Genomic DNA, 22,737 nt, shown 5'->3' with positions numbered 1-22,737 from the left:
GTTATTTCTAACAACTGAAGCTCCTGCTTGCACAGTTGTTGAAGTGGGGAAAGAAGAAGAAGAAGAAGAAGAAGAAGAAGGAAGACGAAGGAGTTATGAAAAGTGCTCAGAACTTAAAAGTGATTAGATGAAAAACTCAAGGTGGTTCGTAGGAAACTAAAAGTGCCACTAAACGATTTTTATAATGAAAATATTTTTCTAATGGCCAAACAGCCCTTTCTTTTAGAATAACCAAGGCTGGCATAAGGCCCAAGTGATGCAAGATGCTGCTTCAGGAGCCAAGCTGAGAGAGGTGCAGGAGGTGCCACAAATGGAAGATTGCTGTACAAGATGTATCACAATTAACAGTGAGCCGCTTGGAGTGCCAAGCTGTGAGGAGCACCAGAGGTGGAAGTAAACTACTTCAGCAAGAGGCTCTCACTAAGTGAAAAATTCCAACTGGCTGGAAAAAGAGTGAAAGGATAAAAGATGAAAGTACCCTCCACCACCTACTGCACAGTGGCTTGCGGAATATTATGTAGATGTAGAATTTATAGAAAACATCTAGTGCAGTCTTTTGTTAAGACTGTTCTGTCAATTACTCTCGATCTTATAAAAAAGGGGAGGAAACAGGCTTCATAAATTGCATGTTGCACAAGAAAGGTATGTATGAGAGTCATTTTTAAAATATGAATCGATGACGCATCATGTTGACGCATCTTGTCATGTGAAATCCATTCACAGTTTGCCACTCTTGACCAGTCTCTCACTATGCCACCAATATGTTTCGTGTATCTGTCGGTATTGGTTGCAGGGTTCTAATGCTTTGTTTGTTGTCATGTCAATTAGTAATCCCACCAATTGTGAAGTGCACTCGGTATTTGGTTCTTAAATGCAAAACAAGTTCATCCTGCTGAAATTTACTGGCAGCTTGTTGAAGTTAATAGTGCAGGTGGAATGAATCCTGGAAATGTGCATAAATTGTGTAGGCTGGTTTGAAAAAGGACAAATGTTCATGATGATGAAAGATCTGGACGGCCTACTGTCACAAATGAAGACTTGCCAAAAAAAGCTGATGAGGCAGTGTGTCAAATCAGGTGCTTCGCTATTGACAAGTTGTATCATAAATTTCCACAAGTTTCAAGAACAGTAGTATATCACATTGTTACTGACAAACATCACTACAAAAAATGTGTGCTGAAAATGTTGGCAGAGGAACACAAAACAAATTGAATGCCCCATTCTTTGTCCATTTTGGAGTACTATCACACGGACGATGATGGGTTCTTGAGTCACATAGTGCCCAGTGATGAAACATGGATTGTGTGCCACAATCCACAGAATAGACATCAATCCAGTGAGTGGCATCATTCAAACTCCCTGAAAAAACCACAAAAATTCAAACAAGAACCTTCAACACGGAAAATCGAGTTTCGAGTTGAAAGAAACTGTTACTAACTGGTTTGAAAGCCAGGTGGCAGAGTTCTTTGATGCTAACATCCTAAAGCTGATGCCATGACTTAACAAATGCTCAAATGTTCATGGTGACACACTGGAAAGTGAAAAAATGTGCATATTTTAGTTTGTGATACAATTTACATTCACAAATAAAGATTCTCTTACTCCATTACAAATCGGTTCTTATTTTTAAAATGACCCTCATACATATGCAAAGCCTCCCCTGAGATGACAACCTGGGAATACTGCAAACATAATTTGTGGATGCCTTGGGGGCGAGAGCAAGAGTGTCAGTTGTGTAAAGGGTGAACTGACATATACCATCAGCATGATTTCATATAAAAAAAGCTGTACACAATACCAGGCAGCACATAAAGAAGATTAGAATTTAACATCCCCTTCATGATAAAGTCCCTAGAGACATATTGGGGAAGGTGGGGATGTAAATCAGCCCTGCCATTTTCAAAGGAAGCACAGCCCTGCCATTTTCAAAGGAAGCATCTCAGCAATTACCTTACACGATTTGTGGAAATCAAATCTACATGGCCACACAGGGATTTGACCTGTGATCCTACTGATGAAGTCCAGAGTCTTACCACTACATTACAGTATAGTACAAAATTTAGACATGGCAATTACAAGACAAGACAGTACAGATTCTCTCTTATATTACAGGCCAAGGTGAGCAGAAAAAAAACACCAAGCAATACTGTGTAAAATTTTCAGATTTGGCAGACCATCTCCTAACATAAAATATGTCTGTCAGCAGAGATTACTCATGTCACTGGTTGCACAAATATTCCAGTAAAGATTTAAAGGTCTTTCAAATGAAATCATCTTAACTATGTTGTCTATCTGAATGACAGATACAGCATAAGCACCTACTAAGTAAGAATTTTTCAAAAAGATGGCCATAAGGGAGCAAAATGGATACTCAAATTTTTTTTTAGCACTGATGTGGAGCAACACTATGCACAGATATTTCTTTCAATTCCATTGCAAGTTTGAGCATTCAGCCGATTGTATGTGCAATGGGTGAAATAATTTTCTGCAGCAAACAGCAATAAACACCCCAATGTGTGACAATAACTGCCATAATGTCACAGGATTCATGAACTACTGTACAAGTAGAGCAGCTTAGTTCAAATGTTTAGGCACCTGATTCCTTTCAGGAAGAGTTCCAAAAATTTGTGGATGAAGAGGAGTTCACAGCAAACCAAATTTATAATGCAGACAAAACTGATCTGTATTTGAAATGTCTACCAAACTGAAACCTTGTTTTTACAAGTGAAGTCCATGTTCCTAGACACAAGTCACATCTCTCAAACATGGCCGCGAGTGTAGAAGAGTGTGATTCTAACTTGAGAAATAGTTATAGTTATGCTATTAAAAAGGGAGTTTGTAAGAATTGTAACACTGAAATAACAACGCTAAAAGAACGAATTGCTAGCTTACAATTCATAGTCAGTTCATTAAGAAGCGATATTGACTCACTCAAGAAAGAAAATCGGGATCTACGATCAAAGCCAACACTAAGTGAAGTGATGCAAGACAAAAGTGATATATTGTCTGAGTGGGTAAAAGTGTCGTACAAAAATAGTGTTCCAACTACAAAAAGAACAACAAAGTCTGCTAAAACTGTCACATTTTCGGAAAAAAACAAATATCATGTTTTGCAAACAAGTGACTATTATAACGATTCTCGAAATGATCATGAACTTGAAAAAAGTCAGTGAACTGAAAATGAATAGCGTTTTTTCAAATAATGTCAACAACAAACACAGATCATCAGGGAAAAAGAGTAATGTACTATTACTAACAGACAGTCATGGCAGAAATATATCCAGCATGCTCCGTGAGAAAAATCGCAACATAGCAGTGACTAGTGTAGTGAAACTGGGAGCGGGGTGTAAAAATGTTGTAGACATTAACTCTCAGACGAAATTAATGCAAGAAAATGACTTTATCATCTGTATAATGGGTTCAAACGATGTGGCAAAAAATGAAGCAGAGGTTTGCGAGAAAACGCTGCAGAATTTTTTACAAGCTAATAAATGCAGAAACACAGCAGTTGCCACACTTCCTCATAGGCATGATCTGATTTATAGTTCATGTGTAAACAAAGAAATTCGGAAAACAAACATTAAAATAAGGAAACTGTGTTCTCAATACGCTAAGTGCGATGTACTAGATATAAGCAAGCTGCATCGAAATCTGCACACGAAGCATGGAATGCATTTGAACTATGAAGGGAAAAGGTTCGTTTGTGATCGTGTTAGTGAAATAATTAAAAAAGACTTGCAAGGGATAGAACAATCTATCAGCTTTCTGAACATCTTTCCAACAACAGCGAGGACAACAAAATAAACAAGAAAGAAGAACGAAAATACAACACTGCTGACGTTCCTAATTTAAACTAGAGGTATGTGATGCTGTAAATATGATTCCCAATTACCAAATCGTGAATACGCCCGAACTAAAAATTTATCACCATAATGTGCAATCCCTGCGTAATAAGATCAATGAAATTAACGTACTATTAACACATGAGCTTAATGATATCTCAGTGTTATGCATTTCTGAGCACTGGCTTAACCCAGAATTAATCCAGAATACGAAAATAAACAAATTTGTCTTGGCTGCTTACTGCTGCAGGAAAAACATCAAGCAGTGTGGGGTAGCAATGTACATAAAGGATAATGTACGAGGGCGGTTCAGAAAGTAACCTCCGATTGGTCACAGTGCGGGTTGTGGGGGGAGTAGCGACGCCATCTGTGCGTTCACGCACTCAACAGGTCAGTCGGCATCAAGCCGTGGTCGAGTGAACGTCGTGCCTGCACTAGTTTAGTTTTTGTGGCAGTTTGAAATGTGTGCTGCAATAGAAAACCCCGCCAAATGTGAAGTGCGTGCTGTCATAAGGTTTTTTACAGCCAAAGGATATTCTGCAGCAGCTATTCATCGTGAGCTTTGTGCCGTGTATGGACCAAGAGTTATGAGTGAAGGAGTTGTCCGTGAATGGGTACGTTTATTTAAAAGTGGACGAGAAAACGTTCATGATGAAGAGAGGAGTGGTAGACCATCATTGGTGACTGACGAACTCGTTCAGACAGTTGATGCAAAAGTTCGTGAAAATCGACGTTTCTCAATGTCGGAGTTGTCTACTGGTTTTCCACAGATTTCTAAGACTCTCTTGTACGAGATAGTGACAGCAAGATTGGGTTACCGTAAGTTCTGTGCACGATGGGTGCCCAAAATTCTTACCGACCACCACAAAACTCAAAGAATGGCCTCTGCATTAGACTTTCTGTCACGTTATGAGGACGAAGGAGAACCATTGTTAAACAGAATCGTGACCGGTGACGAAACCTGGATTAAGTACGTGAACCCTGAGACAAAAGAACAATCAAAGATATGGGCACATTCAAATTCGCCTACCAAACCAAGAAAAGCCTCGCAAGATTTTTCTGCCAGAAAACTGATGGCAACGGTGTTTTGGGATGCCAAAGGGGTATTGTTGGTTGAATTCATGGAACGTGGTACGACCATTAATCAAGACGTGTACTGTGAAACAATAAAAAAGTTACGACGGGCTATACAGAACAAACGCCGTAGTATGCTGACTTCCGGTATCGTTTTTTTGCACGATAACGCCCGTCCTCACTCTGTTCGCAGAACAACGGCCCTTCTTGAGTCCATCAAGTGGGACGTTATCAACCATCCACCTTACAGCCCAGACCTGGCGCCAAGTGATTATCACCTCTTCATGCATTTGAAGAAATGGCTCGGGTCACAGCGGTTTGATGACGACGAAGAGCTCAAAGATGCGGTCACAGGCTGGCTCCAGGCACAAGCGGGTGATTTTTATGCAGAAGGAATTTCAAAGCTTGTGAAGAGATACGATAACTGCCTCAATCGCTATGGAGACTATGTAGAAAAATAGTGCAAAGATGTAGTTGTAAGATGTATATATTAAAATATTTTTATTTAACTTGGTGTATTTTTTTAAATCAACCGGAGGTTACTTTCTGAACGGCCCTCGTAGATTTTATTACACTAACTGACTTAACTAGGGCAAATGCCGAAAAGGATCATGAAACTGCAGCTATAAAAATTACTCAGTTCAACCTCGTTATTGCTACACTTTACCAATCACCATCCGGGAATTTTGAACTTTTCTTAAACAAAATGGAGTCATTGCTAAGTAAAGTAAATAAAATGGATTGTGAATTGATAATCTGTGGTGACTTCAATATCGACTTCCTCACGAATAGTGGAAATAGGGAGAGCATTTTGAACCTTGCAACATCCTACAATTTAAAGGCTGAAGTAAAAGCAGCTACCCGAGTATCAGAAACTTGCCAAACAGCTCTTGATCAGTTTCTAGTCAAGAAGAGTTTACACGACACCTCACTAACAATTTTCAGTGCAGGTTTTAGTGATCATCTTGCTCAAATATTAAGCATAAAAGTACAAGGCAGTATCATTAACAACATGTCTTTCAGACCAGCATATTGAAGTTATAATCAGCATAATGTAAACTACTTCAACAACTTATTACAGAAAGAAAAAAATTACTAGGAGTGTACAAAATGAACAATATAAATGAAAAATTCAACACTTTCAATGATACATTAACCTATTTCTTTGAACTTGCATTCCCACTGAAAACATTAACCATACGGGGGAACTCTAGAACAGCTGGATCACAAAGGGAATAAGGGTTTCATGCCAGAAGAAAAGACTACTTCATGAAATGTGTAACTCAAAACATTCCTCACCTGTAGTACACGCATACTACAAAAAATACTCCAAAATATTAAGAAAAGTAATAAAAGCAGCAAAAATAATGCATAATGATGAAATCATTTATAATTCAGCTAATAAATCAAAGGCTATGATGAGTGTTATTAAAAATGAATGTGGAGAATACAGACAACCTTGCAAAAATATAACACTATCACATAAAAATAAAAAGGTAACAAACCCCTTAGAAGTAGCCAACACATTTAACAACTTTTTCACAGGTGTTGCTGATAATATGTTAAATCAAACGTAAAGAGCACCCAGGCAAATGAATATAAAATAAGTGCATGTAGAGGATCAATGCACATCAGTTCTGTTTCACAAGATGAAGTAGCTAAAGCAATAAAAGGACTAAAAAATTCCAAATAAGCAGGTATTGATGGTATACCTGCAACAATGTTAAAGAAGAGCGCATCAAACCTAATTGAAATACTCACACACTTATGCGACTGCTCACTTCAGGCAGGCACTTTACCTGATGTGTTGAAAACATCAAAAGTTATTCCTGTATATAAAAAAGGGGATAAAGACAATGTAAATAACTACAGACCCATCACAATTTCCTCCTGCATCTCTAAAGTACTGGAAAAAGTTGTGTGTGAGAAACTTATGAAATTTATAAATAAAAACAGCATTCTATGTAATGAACAACATGGATTCAAAAATAAGAGGTCAATGACAACTGCTGTCTATGAGTGCATCAATTCCATCCTAAACCTGATGGACAAAAAACAGGAAACAATAGGAGTATTTATTGACTTGTCAAAAGCTTTTGACATGGTGTCCAACAAGTGGATCAGTTCCTTCCTGACTAATTATAAGCAGCCAGTGTGCATCAAGCACACAAATATTGAACTAAAAACTGTATCTAATCACTTATCTGACTATAAAAAAAATGTGGTGTACCTCAAGGATCAGTAATGGGACCCCTTCTGTTTCTTCTGTACATAAATGATCTAAGCTTAAATGTTGATGCATACAAAACAATCATATTTGCAGATGACACCACGATTCTACTAAAAGCAGACGACGATGAACAGTTACAGCAGACAGTAAACACGGTCACGAAACAACTTAGCAGCTGGGTACAGAGTAATCAGCTTGTAATAAACAGTAAGAAAACCATTGCTCTAAAATTCCACAATGTTCCTAACAAGGACATGTTTATCCCATCAGTCTCTATCAATGACGAACCAGTTGGTAACAATACTGAAACCAAATTCTTAGGACTTTGGCTGCAGATTAACATCAGATGGAATAAGCATATTGAATATCTCAATGCAGAACTGAGCAACACATGTTACCTTCTTTATTCACTAAAATCATGCTGCAGTGAGAAAACAGTATTGAATGCATATCATGCGTACTTTCATTCTCGCCTTAGATATGGTGTCACCTTCTGGCGAAACTCTAAAACAGCTAATAGCACTTTTAAACTACAAAAAAGGGCCATTAGAATCTTGTTTGGGTGCAAGCCTAGAGACTCTTGTAAACCCCTGTTTAAGAAATCTGCTATTCCTCCATTACCATTTGTATACATTATAGGAACTCTTTTGTTCTTTAAATTAAATGTAATAGGCAAGGACCGGAGACTGCAAAAAAACTGTGATATACATGAGCACTTTACCAGACAAAACAGAAACTTACATGTGACTCAAATCAGCACAGCACTGTGCCAAAAAGGTACTTTTCACATGGGAGTTAAGCTTTATAACAAACTTCCGGAAAACATAAAAGCTATCACTGAGGTCAATACATTTGGAAAATCTCTAAAGTCATATTTACAGCATCACTGCTTTTACTCCATTGGAGAATATTTAAATTTATGAAATGTGTTCTATAATACTTACGTGTAAAGTGTATTATTGTAACCTTAAATATGTATGCCTTGAAATGACTTTCAGTCTGTATATTTATAACTTGACTTGTCTAATGTCTTATGCATAAGCTGCTATGTAGACAACATGACCAATAAAAAATACAATACAATACAATACAAGGAACACATTACAATTCTGTGCAACACTAAGGCTTGTGGGAACCACAAAGCGAAACTCTAATGACTAGAAAATAAAAAAAAAGCTTGAGCATTCAAGGACATCACAGCTCAGGATCTCCCTGTGCATTATTACAACCAAAAAGAAGCATGGATGGATAGTGAAACTTTCAAAAAGCTGTTTCACATGCATTTTGCAAAACAAGTTCGGCAATTTCTAGAAGAGAATGGATTGCCACAGAAGGCTGTTCTATTGCTTGATAACACTCCTTCACATCCCGATCAGAAGATTCTCGTGGTCTCATCACAACTAAGTTTTTACCTCCCAACAGCATTGCCTATGTACAGCCAAAGGATCAAAGCATAATTCTCTAAGTAAAACAGCACTACTGGGTTTGTCTCCTGAGATTATAAGTTGATGAGGATGATTTGGTGGCATTCTGGAAGAAGTTAAAAATTCTACATGTCATACGTAAGATTTCTGATGCCTGGCAGGAAGTCAAGCCACATACACTAGTTTGATCTTGGAGGAAAATTCTTCCAGATATAGATTTTCAAGGTTTCAGTGATAAAAAACAACTGCACAAATAATTACTCTGGCAACTGGTTTAAATGGTTTTAGAGGTGTCAAAGAAGAAAACTTGAGAGAGTGGCTGAAGATCAATGCATCTGAACCCGGCTTTCAGTACATGAGTGAAGCCGAAATTGTGACCGCTGTCACGACCAAACAAAGAAGAGGACAGTAAATGTAAATGTGCGGATGACAGTGACCTTGTCTGTCACTGAACTGGGTTGAAACATGTTGATACTCTACCAGATTATATGGGCCAGAGGGGAGTTTCCACTACTATGACATTACTGCTGCACAAAGAAACTTAAAATGGCACATGAAAAAATGTCAACTTCTCTCAGAAGCTGATCAAAATCACACAATATTTTAAGAAATAAAAAAGGCCTACAGTACCTATGCACAGGGCAACAGTACCTATGCACAGAACTCGGATAAACTTTTTAACCAAGTTTACAGGTTTGAAAATATATCGATTATTCTTATTTTGCAATTATTCATGCACCTTCTCCCCCACTGCATGTAAAAAATCAGAAATTCTTAGGTCTGAACAAATCCTCTTTCATTCAAAAGTTTAGTATTCATCATAATCTTTCATTCTACAACAATCTTAACTTCTCTTATTGTTATAACTTTTTAGTCCTTAAATACACACACACACACACACACACACACACACACACACACACACACACACACACACACACACACACACACAGAGAGAGAGAGAGAGAGAGAGAGAGAGAGAGAGAGAGAGAGAGAGAGGCATGTGTGCGTGTGTACATTTGTTGATACAACCTTTTTTTCTCTCTTTTTTTTTTTTTTACCTCTTACCAGACGTACCCGATACACCAGGTATCAAAGACCCTTTAATTCTGCAAGTGTTGTAAGAACCACAGTGCAAACACTTGAGGCCGACAACATGGAACTTAACAGTGGATTCCTGAAAAAAGTCAAGGAAAATATGCCATCAGATTGGTAACAAACATCTAAAATGTGTATAATTAGCATTAGTATGTAAGACACTTACTTTATGACAGTCTTTACACAAAATTTCTGCTCTATAGTTTATGTATTCTGGTGGCATTGGAGTTGCTGCAACCTCAGCATCAAGGAATCCCCAAAGCTGAAATAATACAACAGCACATAATCATGAACTACAACAATAAATGGAGTGACAAAAGGAACAGTATGTGTAAAGAACTTACTAAATGAATTTCTGTGAAGAAACTTATCACCTAAAACACAAACACACACACACACACACACACACACACACACACACACAGTGACTGTAAGAAACACTGGTGTTCCATTACCCAAAAAATGACTGGAATAATAAACAGAAACAAAAATATTTCTTGTTACATAACTGGCATAAGTAGGAAAGTTAATAAGTGGTTTGAGTCAAGAGCGACACAGTGGAATACGACAACATATTGTTTTGTCTATTAGCTGATAATACTTTTTGTTTTTCAATAGTTTTACATCATTAATGGAGATAATATTGCAACAGGTGCTTGTACAACTTGATTTCCTGCAAACGACATCGTGATCTATTATTAGAGCAACATAATTGTACCTAGAGTCTATTGTCAACATGAATTTTTAGTTAAACATATAGAAATTCTTGTGGTTTGCAGTCAAAATAGTGGATTGGTGCAAGCCTCAACGATAGTATGTCCTGCACAAGTCTCTTAATACCTGCACAACTGCAGCAACCTATGTCTACTTGAACTTGTAATGAAGCCTTGCTCTCCTTTCACAATTTTTAACTCCCCATCACCTCTTTCTTCCAACTTAAATTATCAGTGCTTTAATGTCTCAGAATGTGTCTTATCAACCAATCACTTCTTTTAGTCATCATTTGCCCTAAGGCTCTTTGTTTCCTCCAATTTGATACAGTAAGTTACTCGATCTAACCATCTAATCTCCTGCATTCTTCAGTAACACCACATTTCAAAAGCATGTACTCTTCTCTAGCATGTACTGTTCGTCATCCATGTCTCACTCCCATATACAGTCATACTCCAAAAAATACTTTCAACAAAATCTTCCACACACTTGAATTTATAATCAATGTTAATCATTTCTTTTTTTCAGAAAAAACTTTTCTTGTTATTACAAGTCTGTATTTCACATCCTCTTTCTTACTTCCATTGAGTCATTTAGCTGTTCAAATAGCAAAACTTGTCTACTATCTTTAGTGTCTCATTTCCTAATATAATTGCCTCATCACAACCTGATTCAACTGACTACACTTCATTATCCTTATTTTACTTTGGTTTGGACAGTGCTTTGAAACATAACATGAACAACAACAAAAGCAAAACATGGGTAAAAGAGCATATTCAAATTAAATAAGCGCCAAGGGAATTACCAACAAAGTACTAGGCAACAGATGAGTTTTGCTATTTGGGTAGCAAAATAACTGATGGTGGCTTAGTAAAGTGGAAACAACATACAGAAAGAAAAGTGTGTCTGAAATGAGAAGTTAGGAAATCGTTTTTGAAATTATGTGTCTGTAATGTAGCCTTTACAGAAATGAAATGTAGACGATAAATAGTACAAGGACACAAATTTTTGAAATCTGGAGCTAAGCAAAAATGTTTAAGATCAGATGGGTAGTTTGGACAACTAATGAAGAACTATTGACTAAACTGGGAGGGAAAGAATTGTAGCACAACTGGGTATCACTGAATGCTATTTCTCCTGCAACGTGCAACACAAACCTATTTGGCAACGGAAGTGTCTTAGCAGCAGGCCTTTCGGGAAGCCTGTGCAGTTAGCAGTGACAGCATGAAATGGAGCGTGCATGCACAACACAAACCAATTTGTGTTTCTCGAGTGTGCAGAAATGATCACAGCAGCACAAGATAGCCCAGAAATTTGGCAGTCTGGTCATTCTTAGTATAAAACTAGCCAACTGCAAGAAATATATGGAGTGAAATACCAATGGAACTTAATACTGACAGCAAGTAAATATTTTTATTGCGTCATTTTGTTCTGACAACTAATTCACAAACATGTCTAGCACTTTTTGCCACCAGTGATGTTGGCTGCAACTGTTTAAATTGTGTAATACTATTTTCATTTAAAATAAAATTTTAAAAAGAAAAGTTGCTGAATTCACTTTTATTGCTTACAGCATGGTAAACTAAGTTTTTTCCTCTAGTGATACAGCCGAATGGAAATTGATGCAGGGCACTCTCAAGCATGCATCAATCTTTCTCAAAATATAATCAAATATAGACCCAGATAAGCTTGTGCATTCATGGAATTTATCACTATCTAACTGTAAACTTTCATACAATGTATTAAGATCTCCAAACAATTCTCTATGTCTCATTAGCGTATTTGGAACTTTCCTTACACTGAATATATTAACTTTCAGATATGTACGTCAATCCAGTACCACATCAGATAGCAATGCGTCTGACTATTGTTTGTCTGATTGCTGCAGAATGCTACTATACACGGCTGAACAAAGAACTGCTATTCTGGACACTACAGTGCCAGTTCGCGTTCTGAGATCATAGAGTATTCTGTCCGCTGTAGCCTAAAAGAAAAGATTGATAACAGGATACATCATGTGGCATCAAGGAATACTCAATATGGTGCTGAAGGTAAGTGTGATGGGTACAAATTTTAGAGGGACACCAAGGCTTTCTACAGCAAGTACATTCCAGAGGATGTAGATTGCACTAGTTATTCAGAGATGACATGCTCACATGGGATAGACTAGCATGGAGGGCTGCTTCAAACCTTTGCCATCTCTGGCAGAATTACGTCATTGTCAAAATGTTGAGTTTTTATTTTTCCTTCCTGAACTTTAAGACCTGTATTTTCTGCCAGTGATTCTTTTACTGCTCACTCCATGTATAGACTGCATAACCTAGGGAATCTTCTACAACTCTATCTCACCACCTCCTCAATTACTATTCAGCCCGTCTTCTACGATAATCCATATAGTCAGTAGTGTCTCAAGTGTTTCTAGATTTCTTTAAAACCCAAGTTGACCTTTCCAGAGGTCAGCTATTACGTGTCTACTGATGCTTCTCTAAATAATTTTGTTACCATGATTTACTTAAAGTGATGTTACTATAATATTCACGCAAACTAGCACCTGCCCTCTACGGTATCAGGGTTATTATATTCTCCTTTAAGTCTTGCAGTATTACACGTATTGCAGTATTGCATAATAGTGGAACAATTGTGTTATGGTTAATAATTCTGAAGGAATGTGATCTATTCCAGGTACCTTATTTCAAGTTAAATCTTTCAGTGCTCTGTCAAATTATTCTCACAGTATCACATCCCCCAGCCCCTCTCCCCATCTTCATCAAATTCCTCTCTCCTTTTCATAATATTGTTCTCAAGTTTGCCTTGATATAGCCCTTCTAAATATTACCTCCCTTCTTTGCTTAGTACTGACTTCCAATTATCATCAGCCCTTGAAGCTCATATGGCTGCTTCTCTTTCCTCTTTTCAATGTATTACATACAATTTTTCAACAATATCTTATAAACATTAAGATACTGTCATTAGCTGGGCCTAGCAACATAATTTTGACACAAAAGATACCACCACCACCACCACCACCAACAACAACAACAAGACTGGTATTTTTTAAGAAGTTCCTCTCACATATGACACAAGCCATAGTAAGAACTATCACCATGAAGAACCTGAAAATTAATTATTTTAAAAGAATAACAGTATTACGAAAAGGATAGATTTCTCTTCACCATATAGAAGAGATTTGAGTCACACAGAGGCACAACAAAAAGACTCCTAAACAATTGGGGTTTGGCTGAAGGACCTTATTTTAAAGTGGACAATCACACACATTCATGCAAGCACAGCTCACACACACGTGACCACTGTCTTTAAGCTTTTCATGTACCTGGGTCATGTCCAGGAGAGATGTCTGGCAAGTTGGACATGCATAATGCCCTGCTTGAAGCAAATCTTCAAAGCACGTTCTGTGTAACAGATGGCCACATTCTGGAATGTGGCATGGAATCCGAGATGTATGGATGTCCTCAAGGCACACAGGGCAATTTGCTCGAGACACATTTTCTACACACTGAAATGGTTAAAATAAAGTTATTTAACAGACAGTTGTTCAAGTTCTGAAAATAAACACTTTTCTGATTACAAGTAATAAAAATAAAACTGATGTAGCTGTTATTGATAATTAAACATACACATTCACAGCAAAATAATGTATCTTAAAAAAGAATACTGGTGTCTACAAAAATTTGCTATGAACACTTAGGTTATCGCAGGAGGAATAGTCAGTATCCAGGGACATGAGGCGAACCATCACTGAAAGTAAAAAAATCTGGTAAAAAATGACTCTCAAATGCATAACTTAACAGCTAAGAGCACTACATCTTCGCTACTATGAAACAAATCTCTTTTACTGAAAGCTCTTTTCTTTCCATATTATGGGAGGAGGTAGTGTGGACCAAAACCATCCCACAATATGTCAAGGATGATTATAGAGGAAGTTCAAAGAAAGGGTGGCCAACATCTAGGATCAATGAGATTCTGGTCATATGTGAAGTACAGCAGTGGCAAGACACAATCAATACCTTCACTGTGTGACAGAGTATGTTGATGTAATAGCTCCATACTGAACAATCATATACAACCACTTGCTCAATGAAAGATCTACCCAAAGACTGGAGTGTTGCTTAGGTCACACAAATACTATTGGAAGTAAGAGTAATCGAATGAATTTTGTACCCATATCACTGATGTCAAAATGCAGTATGATGTTGGAACATACACTGCATTCAAACATTATGAATTACATTGAGGAAAACAGCTTGTTGACACACATTCAGCATTGATTCAGAAAACACTGTTCTCATGAAACACAACTAGCTCTTTATTCTCACAATGTAACGCTATCAACAGGGGATCTCAAATTGATTTCTAGATTTCTGAAAGACTTTTGATACCATTTCTCACAAGCAACTTACAATCAAACTGTAAGCCTATGGAGTACTCTCTCAGTTGTGCAACTATATTCATGATTTCCAATTAGAAAGATTACAGATGATAGTAACTGCTGGAAAGTCACCAAGTAAAGCATAAGTGATAACTAGATTTTCTCCATGGAAGCGTTATAGGCCCTCTGTTATTCCTAATCTATATAAACGATTTAGGAGATAATCTGAGCAGCCACCTTAGATTGTTTGCAGACAACACCATCATTTACAGCCTCATAAAGTCATCAGAAGATCAAAACCAATTACAAAATTATTTAGACAAGATATCTACACAGTGTAAAGAGTGGCAATTGACCCTAAATAATGAAAAGTATGATCATCCACGAGTACTAAGCGAAGTCCATCACATTTCAGTCACATGATAAATCACACAACTCTAAAAATTGTAACAATACCAGAGAAGGAAAGTTGCTACTCACCATATAGCGGAGATGCTGAGTCGCGAAAGGCACAACAAAAGATTCACGCAATTATAGCTTTCGGCCATTAAGGCCTTTGTCTGCAGTACACACACACACACACACACACACACACACACACATGCTGTGCAGTATGGGATGCTTCACAAGATTGCTCCTGGCAGAAGGTATGAAGGGAAAGGAACAGGGTTTAAGGAAAAGGACCAGCAAGGTTTAGGAAATAGGGAAAGTTACAGAAAAGTTGTCCAGAACCCCAGGTCAGGGGAGACTTACTGGACAGGATGAGAAGGAAAGACTGATGGTATGGGACTGCACAGGCCGGGATTTGAAAACCTGAGAGCATAAAAGTGGAAGATAGGATAAGACAGAGATTACTGAAAGCACATCATGCTAGAGTTAATAAAAGCAGAAAGATAAATGAATTATACATGGTAGAGAGGTCCCAATGACTCCCACCAACTTAGGATGAATGGGCACAGACAGGAGGTGTATACTGGCAACACAGCATCCTGTAGCAGAGCATGCTCTACAATATGACAGCTGTGACTAGTTCCTCTGATGTCCAACAGTGTGAACTGATGTTACAACATGTGCTTGGTTCTCGCCACTCACCTGTCCTAAATTTACATTAATTTCTTTGGCCTCAGCATTTCTTCTTCTTCTTCTTCTTCTTCTTCTTCTTCATTCCCTTTTAGTTTTCTGTACCTTTTATTTTCTGACCTGTCTATTCACCCTCACCCCCTCCCCCAACTGCCTACCACATATAAAGCACTTAGCTTTCTGCTCTTATAAACTCTTGCACCTTTGTTTTCTTTATTGTCCTATCTCCACCTTTATGCTACCAGGTTTTCAAGTCTTGTCCTGTGCAGTTCCCAAAAATCAATCTTTCCTTTTCACACCATACAGCAAGTCTCCCCTGGCGCAGCATTCTGGGCAACCTTCCTGTAACTCCCCCATTTCCTCACCCTCATCAGTCCTTTTCCTTAATCCCTCTTGTCTTTCTGCCAGAAGCGACCACTGGTTCTGAAAGCTTGCACATTTCCATAACTATTATGCATTTTTTCTCCTGCTGTCACTTGGTGAGTAAATCTTTTATATTCCAGTTGTATTTGTTATTAGTCGATAAGGCAAGCTGTATTTCCTGAAAGCCTTACATATGTAATAGTAACAGCTTTTTGCAAAAGGAGACAGATGAGACATTTCTAATTACGGACCCATCTCCCTCCATCCTTTCTACTCATTTTATTTTGTTTTATTTTATTTTAATTTCTTTTGAGAAGGTAGCTTGGAACAGAACATGAATCACCTTTCTTAGAATAACCTTTACACTGTATGTTGTTTGAATTCTTTAAAGGCTGCTCTGGCGACAATGTACTATATCATTTCATTAAGATGGTTCTGGTAGGCAAAAGCGAGAAAAATTACAGTGATGGCATTTTCTGTGATACTGCCATGGTATTCAAATGTGTAGATGGAAAAAGAAGGAACTTCTATTGCATGGCTGGAGTCATATTTTAAAAGCCAAAAACCAAGGGTAAAGTTAATATACGGTATCATCAGGAATAAAACTAAATTCAGAGTCGAGAAATATTATATATGGTGTCTCAAAAGTTCAGCTTATGGGCCACTCCTTGTCTTGACCTACACAAAGGATTTCGGCTCAATGCACATAGGCAATTTATTATTGTGTACTCCATCATCATCATCATCATTTTCTCATGTGTTTCAGCATTACACGTGAAACAATGGAGCCATGCACACTATGACTGTGATGCTGTGAATTCGCTGCAAGGGCACAGCGAGAGAACTGTGCTCGCCAACCACTGCTGCATCGCCTCGATCTAGCCGACTGTTGCAGTGTACCGAGTTTGGACTTGGAATAATTCACTGAAGGGGTGAAAAAATACCCTGAAATATAGAACACTTCTTGTAAGGAGTATCATGACAGGATTAACAGGAGAGCCTCAGGGCTTCAAATGTTTGTAAGGTTTTGTGTGGTTTGTGCTGCGAAACCAAATCAGGAGAGAAATGACAAACATCATTCTGAAACTAGTTCGCATCTGTGTTCTCCAGATGGTGTTTTTACTTGAACGTGGCTATTTAAAACTTGAAATAAGGCTCAGCAGCAAATGCTTTGCCCCTGGTGAGAGCCCCTTCATCTGACTGAACAAATTTTCAGTTAACAATAGCAGATACAGTCTGTTACATTAGCAGGCTCGTTGAAATCAATTGCTTTATTGTATAGCAGTCACAAAATACAAAACTGCACACATTTCAATAGTGATATTGTCACGTAGAAGGAGGTGTAAGTAGATGAATGACGAACACTAACTTCACTTAACGGAGATTTATTCAGCACTTGCACATACAAGAGCATGGAGCGAACTGCCTCTGGCCAAAACATACGGTATATATACAGTTGCAGAACATTCCAGTACAATGATTCTTGACATTTGTGGATACCTCTAGAATGTACACAAATTGAATATAGAAATTAAAATTGTACAGTCCAGGTGGGTTTTGAACTCACGACCCTCCATGCAACAGTTTAGTATCATAACCACTACATCACAGTGCTACTCAGCTTTTTCTACAACACTGCTCCCTCCTTATGAGAACAGTGTCTCGGTGTTACGTCCTCCTAGTCCGGAAATGAGTCATCGGTCCTGCATACTCCGACTCCCGACGACCGATGCTTGCCCTGGCAGTGATCTTCTTAGAACTTCGTTAACCTTTACGCTTTTCATCACCTTTCCGCTTGCTGCCTGTCGCTGGAGCTTTGAATTTACCCTAGGCTGCAGGATCCGTATAAGGCTTCATTCGAAGGATGTGGAAGGATGTAACAGAAACACAGCGTCCACATCGTAGTTGCCTCACGCCCATGCACTAGGAAAAATGGCGTAAATCCTGTGGTGTCTTGTTTTTTTTGGTGGGGTTTAAGGGCACTCAACTACTGAGGTCATTAGCGCCCAGTCACTGTTGATAGAGCACATGGAATCTAGTAAAACTCAAGGGGAGGGGGGGGACACCAGAAAGACCTGACAAAGATGCAGATAAAATAAGTAAAAAGGTTAGATGTCTTTGGACAAGCCAGTCAAAGTTATAAAATGCAGATCACGAGCAGCTGCTCGAGCGTCATCAGCTAAAATATCCGGTAAAGTAGATGGCAGGGACAGGACAACACGAGATTGACTAAAGCGGGGACACGACAATAAAACATGGCGCACTGTTAATGCCTGACCACAAGGGCACTGCGGGGCTGGGTCACCGGAGAGCAGGTAGCGGTGGATAAACCGGCAATGCCCAATCCGCAACCTGGTCAGAAGGACCTCCTCTCGCTGAGATGGTCGGGAGGAGGTTGTCCAAGCAGTTGGGAGCGGTTTTACTGCCCGGAGCTTGTTTCCTTGGAGGGATGACCAAGAATCCCACCACAACGACACAAGCCTCTTACAAACATCCCCACGAACGTCAGATGACGGGACACAATGGGAGGCTGGCCGAGGCAGGAGGACTGCAGCCTTGGCTGCAACATCCGCAGCCTCATTCCCAGGCACTCCTATATGTCCGGGAACCCACAGAAAGCTGACAGGAGAAATGGTGTCTTGTTTGGCAGTGTTGTAGGCAAACGTCAAGAAAGGTAGCACCTCATCCCAGTTTCTCTGTTTAACATTGACAGCATGTTGGCCAAGGTCTTATTAAGGTGTTCAGTAAGCCCGTTAGTTTGTGGATGGTAGGCAGTCATCATGTGATGAGTAATGTTGCACCAACGGTTTACCTCTGTCACAAGATCGATGGAAAAACTTTCCCTCAATCCATAATTAATGACCTTTTTATACAATACAATGTCTTCCACAATGAATTTGGCTACCTCGGATGCTTCTGCTGTTTCCACAGCTTTTGTAATGGCATAGTGTGTCAGATAATCAGTGCAAACAATAATCTATCTATTGCCACTAGCAGACATTGGAAAATGTCTGAGGATGTCAATCCCAACATACTGGAAAGGCATTTCGGCTGATGAAATTGGTATGAGACGGCCAGGTGGTTCCTGAGGAACTGCCTTTCTCCTCTGGCACTCTCGACAGTGTGACACACAGTAACGGACACTCCTAAGTAAACCTGGCCAGAAAAATCTCCTGCGGATCCTATCGTGTGTCTTGATAAATCCTAAATGTCTGGCCTCAGATGTGTCACGGAATTTCTGTAGAACATCTGAGCTCCTGTGTTTAGGAATCAGTGGTAGCCACCTCTTTCCAAACAGAAAGCAATCCATTAACTACCTTAAATTGTCTTTTCACATCCTATGACTGATTTACGGCAAGTATAATTTGAGATATCTTGGCGACCTCCTCCTGCTCAGCAGAGAGATCAAGGAGTGCAGCGAGACAGTCACTATCTTCATCCATGTCTTGATGGTCATGCACAGGGTTTCTTGAGAGACAGTCGGCATCTTTGTGTTTTCTTCCACTTTTGTACACTACGGTAATGTCATACTCTTGAAGAAGTAGTGCCCACCTGGCGAGTCGTCCTGTTGGATCCCTTAAGACCTGTCAACCAACAAAGTGAATGATGGTCTGTAACAACAGTGAATGGCCTTCCATAGAGATATTGTCAAAATCTGTGCATGGCCCAGATCACAGCAAGACATTCTCTTTCTGTAGTTGAGTAGTTTCTCTCAGCTTTTGTAAGTGTGCTAAAAGCATAGGCTATAACCATCTCTTTTCCATCCAAAATTTGGACCAGAACATCACCGATCCCACACCCGCTGGCATCTGTGTGTAGTTCTGAGGGTGCTCTCTCATCATACAGACCAAGTACAGGGTCAGTAGTCAGAGCTCTTCACGGCACGTGGAAAGAATCTTGTTGAACACCACCCCAGATAAATTTAGCCATCAGCTTTTAACAACTCTTGGAGTGGCATGACTTTGATACAAAAGTCTTTGATAAAATATGGTAATAAGAACATAATCCGAGGAAGCTTCTCACATCTCTAATACTTTTAGGAATAGTGAATTCCGTTATAGATCTCACCTTTTCTGGGTCTGGCCGCAGACCTTCGTTTGACCCAAGGTATCCCAGTATTTTGATTTCTTTTGCTCCATAAAGACACCTTCTTGGGTTAAGTTTCAGTCCGCCTTGTTGGAGACGCTTAAGTACGGCCCTCAGACTTTTTATATGTTCATCAAATGTCTCTGAGAACACTATAATGTCATCTAAATAATAAAAACACATTGTCCACTTCAGGTGCCTTAGAAGATTATCCATCATCCATTCAAAAGTTGCTGGTGCATTACACAAACCAAACGGCATTACCTTAAACTCATACAGGCCCTCAGGGGTGATGAATGCAGTTTTCTCACTATCAGCCTCATCTTCTTCGATTTGCCAGTATCCCGAGTACATGTCCGTGGTTGAGAAAAACTTAGCCCCCTTCAAACAATCTGGTGTATCGTCAATTCATGGAAGGGGGGTAAACATCCTTTTTACTTATCTTATTAAGCTTCCTATAAACAACACTAAAGTGCCAACTGCCATCCTCCTTCCTGACGAGAACCACTGGTGATGACCATGGACTCTGCGAATGCTGAATGACTTCATTTTTCATCATTTTCTCTACCTCATCACGAATTATTCAACGTTCCACTGCTGACACACGGTATGCTCTCTGGCTTATTGGTTGATGGTCTCCAGTGCTAATCCGGTGCTTCACCGATGATTTGTCTAATTTGCTCTTCACCTGCACATTGAAGCATTCAGAGAACTCTAGAATAACAAGTACCTTCTTCTGTTGTTCCTTAGTTAGATCTGGTGATAGTCAAGCTAGAAGACCTGTCTCATAGTGATAGCGCTAATTTCACCCACAGACTCGGCGTGGGAGGTTTCTATGACACTCCGCTGTTCTGCAATTAACACATGCATCTTGGAAGGATCTGCGGTTCTCAGTGACAGTTAACTATCCACAACTCACCGAATCCGTTCTTAAACGAGATGACAGAGGCTGGGATGAACAAGTTATTCTTCAGTGGTATGTTTCTCTTACATTCTACTACAAGATCCATGGACTGATGCATGGCCTGACATGTAACAGTTACCTTTCTACTGCTGACTGCAGGAATGATCACTTCATCCAGCATACAGTCTCCACACGCTTGGATGCGCATCTTACTGTCCACAGTATCTCATCTTGTCTAGCAAAATCTTCGAGCAACCACAATCTATAATTGCCTGAGAAGCTTTCAAAAAGCGCCATCCAACAACGACGTCACGACTACACTCTTGTCAGACAATGAATTCTAAGGGCTGTGTATGGCCACTTATACCCATACGAATGGTACATCTTCCTGTAGGTTTTACATATTTCCCATTAGCCACCTTCAGCAGAGATGTTTAGTTGTCGACGAATATGGTTTTCTGCAAATGGCGACAGTACTTCTCCGAAATGACTGACTATGATGCTCCAGAGTCCACAAGAGCTTGGGCTGGTCGGACATCCATGAGGATATCGATGCAGTTTCCTATCATTTTTGTAGTGATCGACGGCGGAGGATTTTTCTCTTCAGCGGCCTCTGAGAAAGGTCACACCCTTTAGTTTTCCAGGTTGCGGCAGCTAGGTGATCGGCTAGAGCTTCTAAACAGCGATGGAGACCTTGATCGGCATGTTCGGGAGCATCCTCTCCAGTGGCTAGCTTGTGGCAATGGTGACCTACGTCGTCCTGCACCCACATCTTCTTGTTCATCTTCATTGTCCTAGAGTTGGTGCACCACATGTCCTGGTCATCCACAGTGGAAACATACTGGTTGGTTATCCTGGGTCCTCCAGACGTCAGTCTCCCTTGGTGCCCAAACAGGTTCCTCATGCGACATTGTAGGAACGTAACTCCGCCTGGGTCTCGACCTCCGCCTGGGTCTCTACTTTTTCACCGTTTTAAAGGGAAATGAAGGACGAAAGATTGGGTTCAATGTCTGTTCCACTTCCTCCCTTTTCTTGAAGAGTCTTGGTTTCTTGCTCGCCGTGCAATCCAGGTGCCTTCTGATCTTCCTCTCTCACTATGTGATGATGAACACTTGTGAAATCTGTTGCTTCCTCCATCACAGACATCAATACGATGTTTGGAAGCTGTTCAAACTTCTTGCATGTAATTCTTTTTTGATGCATTGTCTCAATATACTGGCACCATTTTATGAAGTTGTCTGCAGTCGAAATATCCTTCAGGAGTAGGCTTGATAGATGACCTCAGCAACACCCTTCATGAGATGTGGAACCTTATCTTCCTCCTCCACATTTAACACAGCCCCAAGATGCCTTGAATGTAGAACGCTGTAGTTTCTCCTGGACCCTGTGCCCTGCGCTTTATCTTCAGCACTGCACTTCTGTTGTTGTGTGTCACCGAATACTTCCGCAGTTCCGCCTGGAATACCTCTCAGCTTGTGAACTTCTCCTCATTGTTCATTGCTTGGCAGTGCCCTCCAAGTAGAAAAATACATTAGCCA

General features: G+C 39.5%; 1 protein-coding gene across 2 annotated transcripts in view; it reads right to left on the bottom strand.

The window, feature by feature from the left end:
- LOC124615288 (RING finger and CHY zinc finger domain-containing protein 1) overlaps window positions 1-22,737 on the bottom strand; it is a 94,180-nt gene that overhangs the window by 10,566 nt on the left and 60,877 nt on the right. The window contains exons 4-6 of one of the 2 annotated variants that reach the window (XM_047143065.1): window positions 13,711-13,893; window positions 9,835-9,930; window positions 9,639-9,747 (exon numbers count right to left, since the gene is read on the bottom strand). In XM_047143065.1, the coding sequence (XP_046999021.1) occupies window positions 9,639-9,747; window positions 9,835-9,930; window positions 13,711-13,893 (388 nt within the window). The remainder of the gene's footprint in view (window positions 1-9,638; window positions 9,748-9,834; window positions 9,931-13,710; window positions 13,894-22,737) is intronic. The other variant, XM_047143064.1, reaches the window with a different exon arrangement.

The sequence above is a fragment of the Schistocerca americana genome, chromosome 5 (genome assembly GCF_021461395.2).
Source record: "Schistocerca americana isolate TAMUIC-IGC-003095 chromosome 5, iqSchAmer2.1, whole genome shotgun sequence".
Taxonomy (NCBI): domain Eukaryota; kingdom Metazoa; phylum Arthropoda; class Insecta; order Orthoptera; family Acrididae; genus Schistocerca; species Schistocerca americana.
Note: the sequence above shows the minus strand (reverse complement) of the source record. Positions and strands in the feature narration are given on the sequence as shown.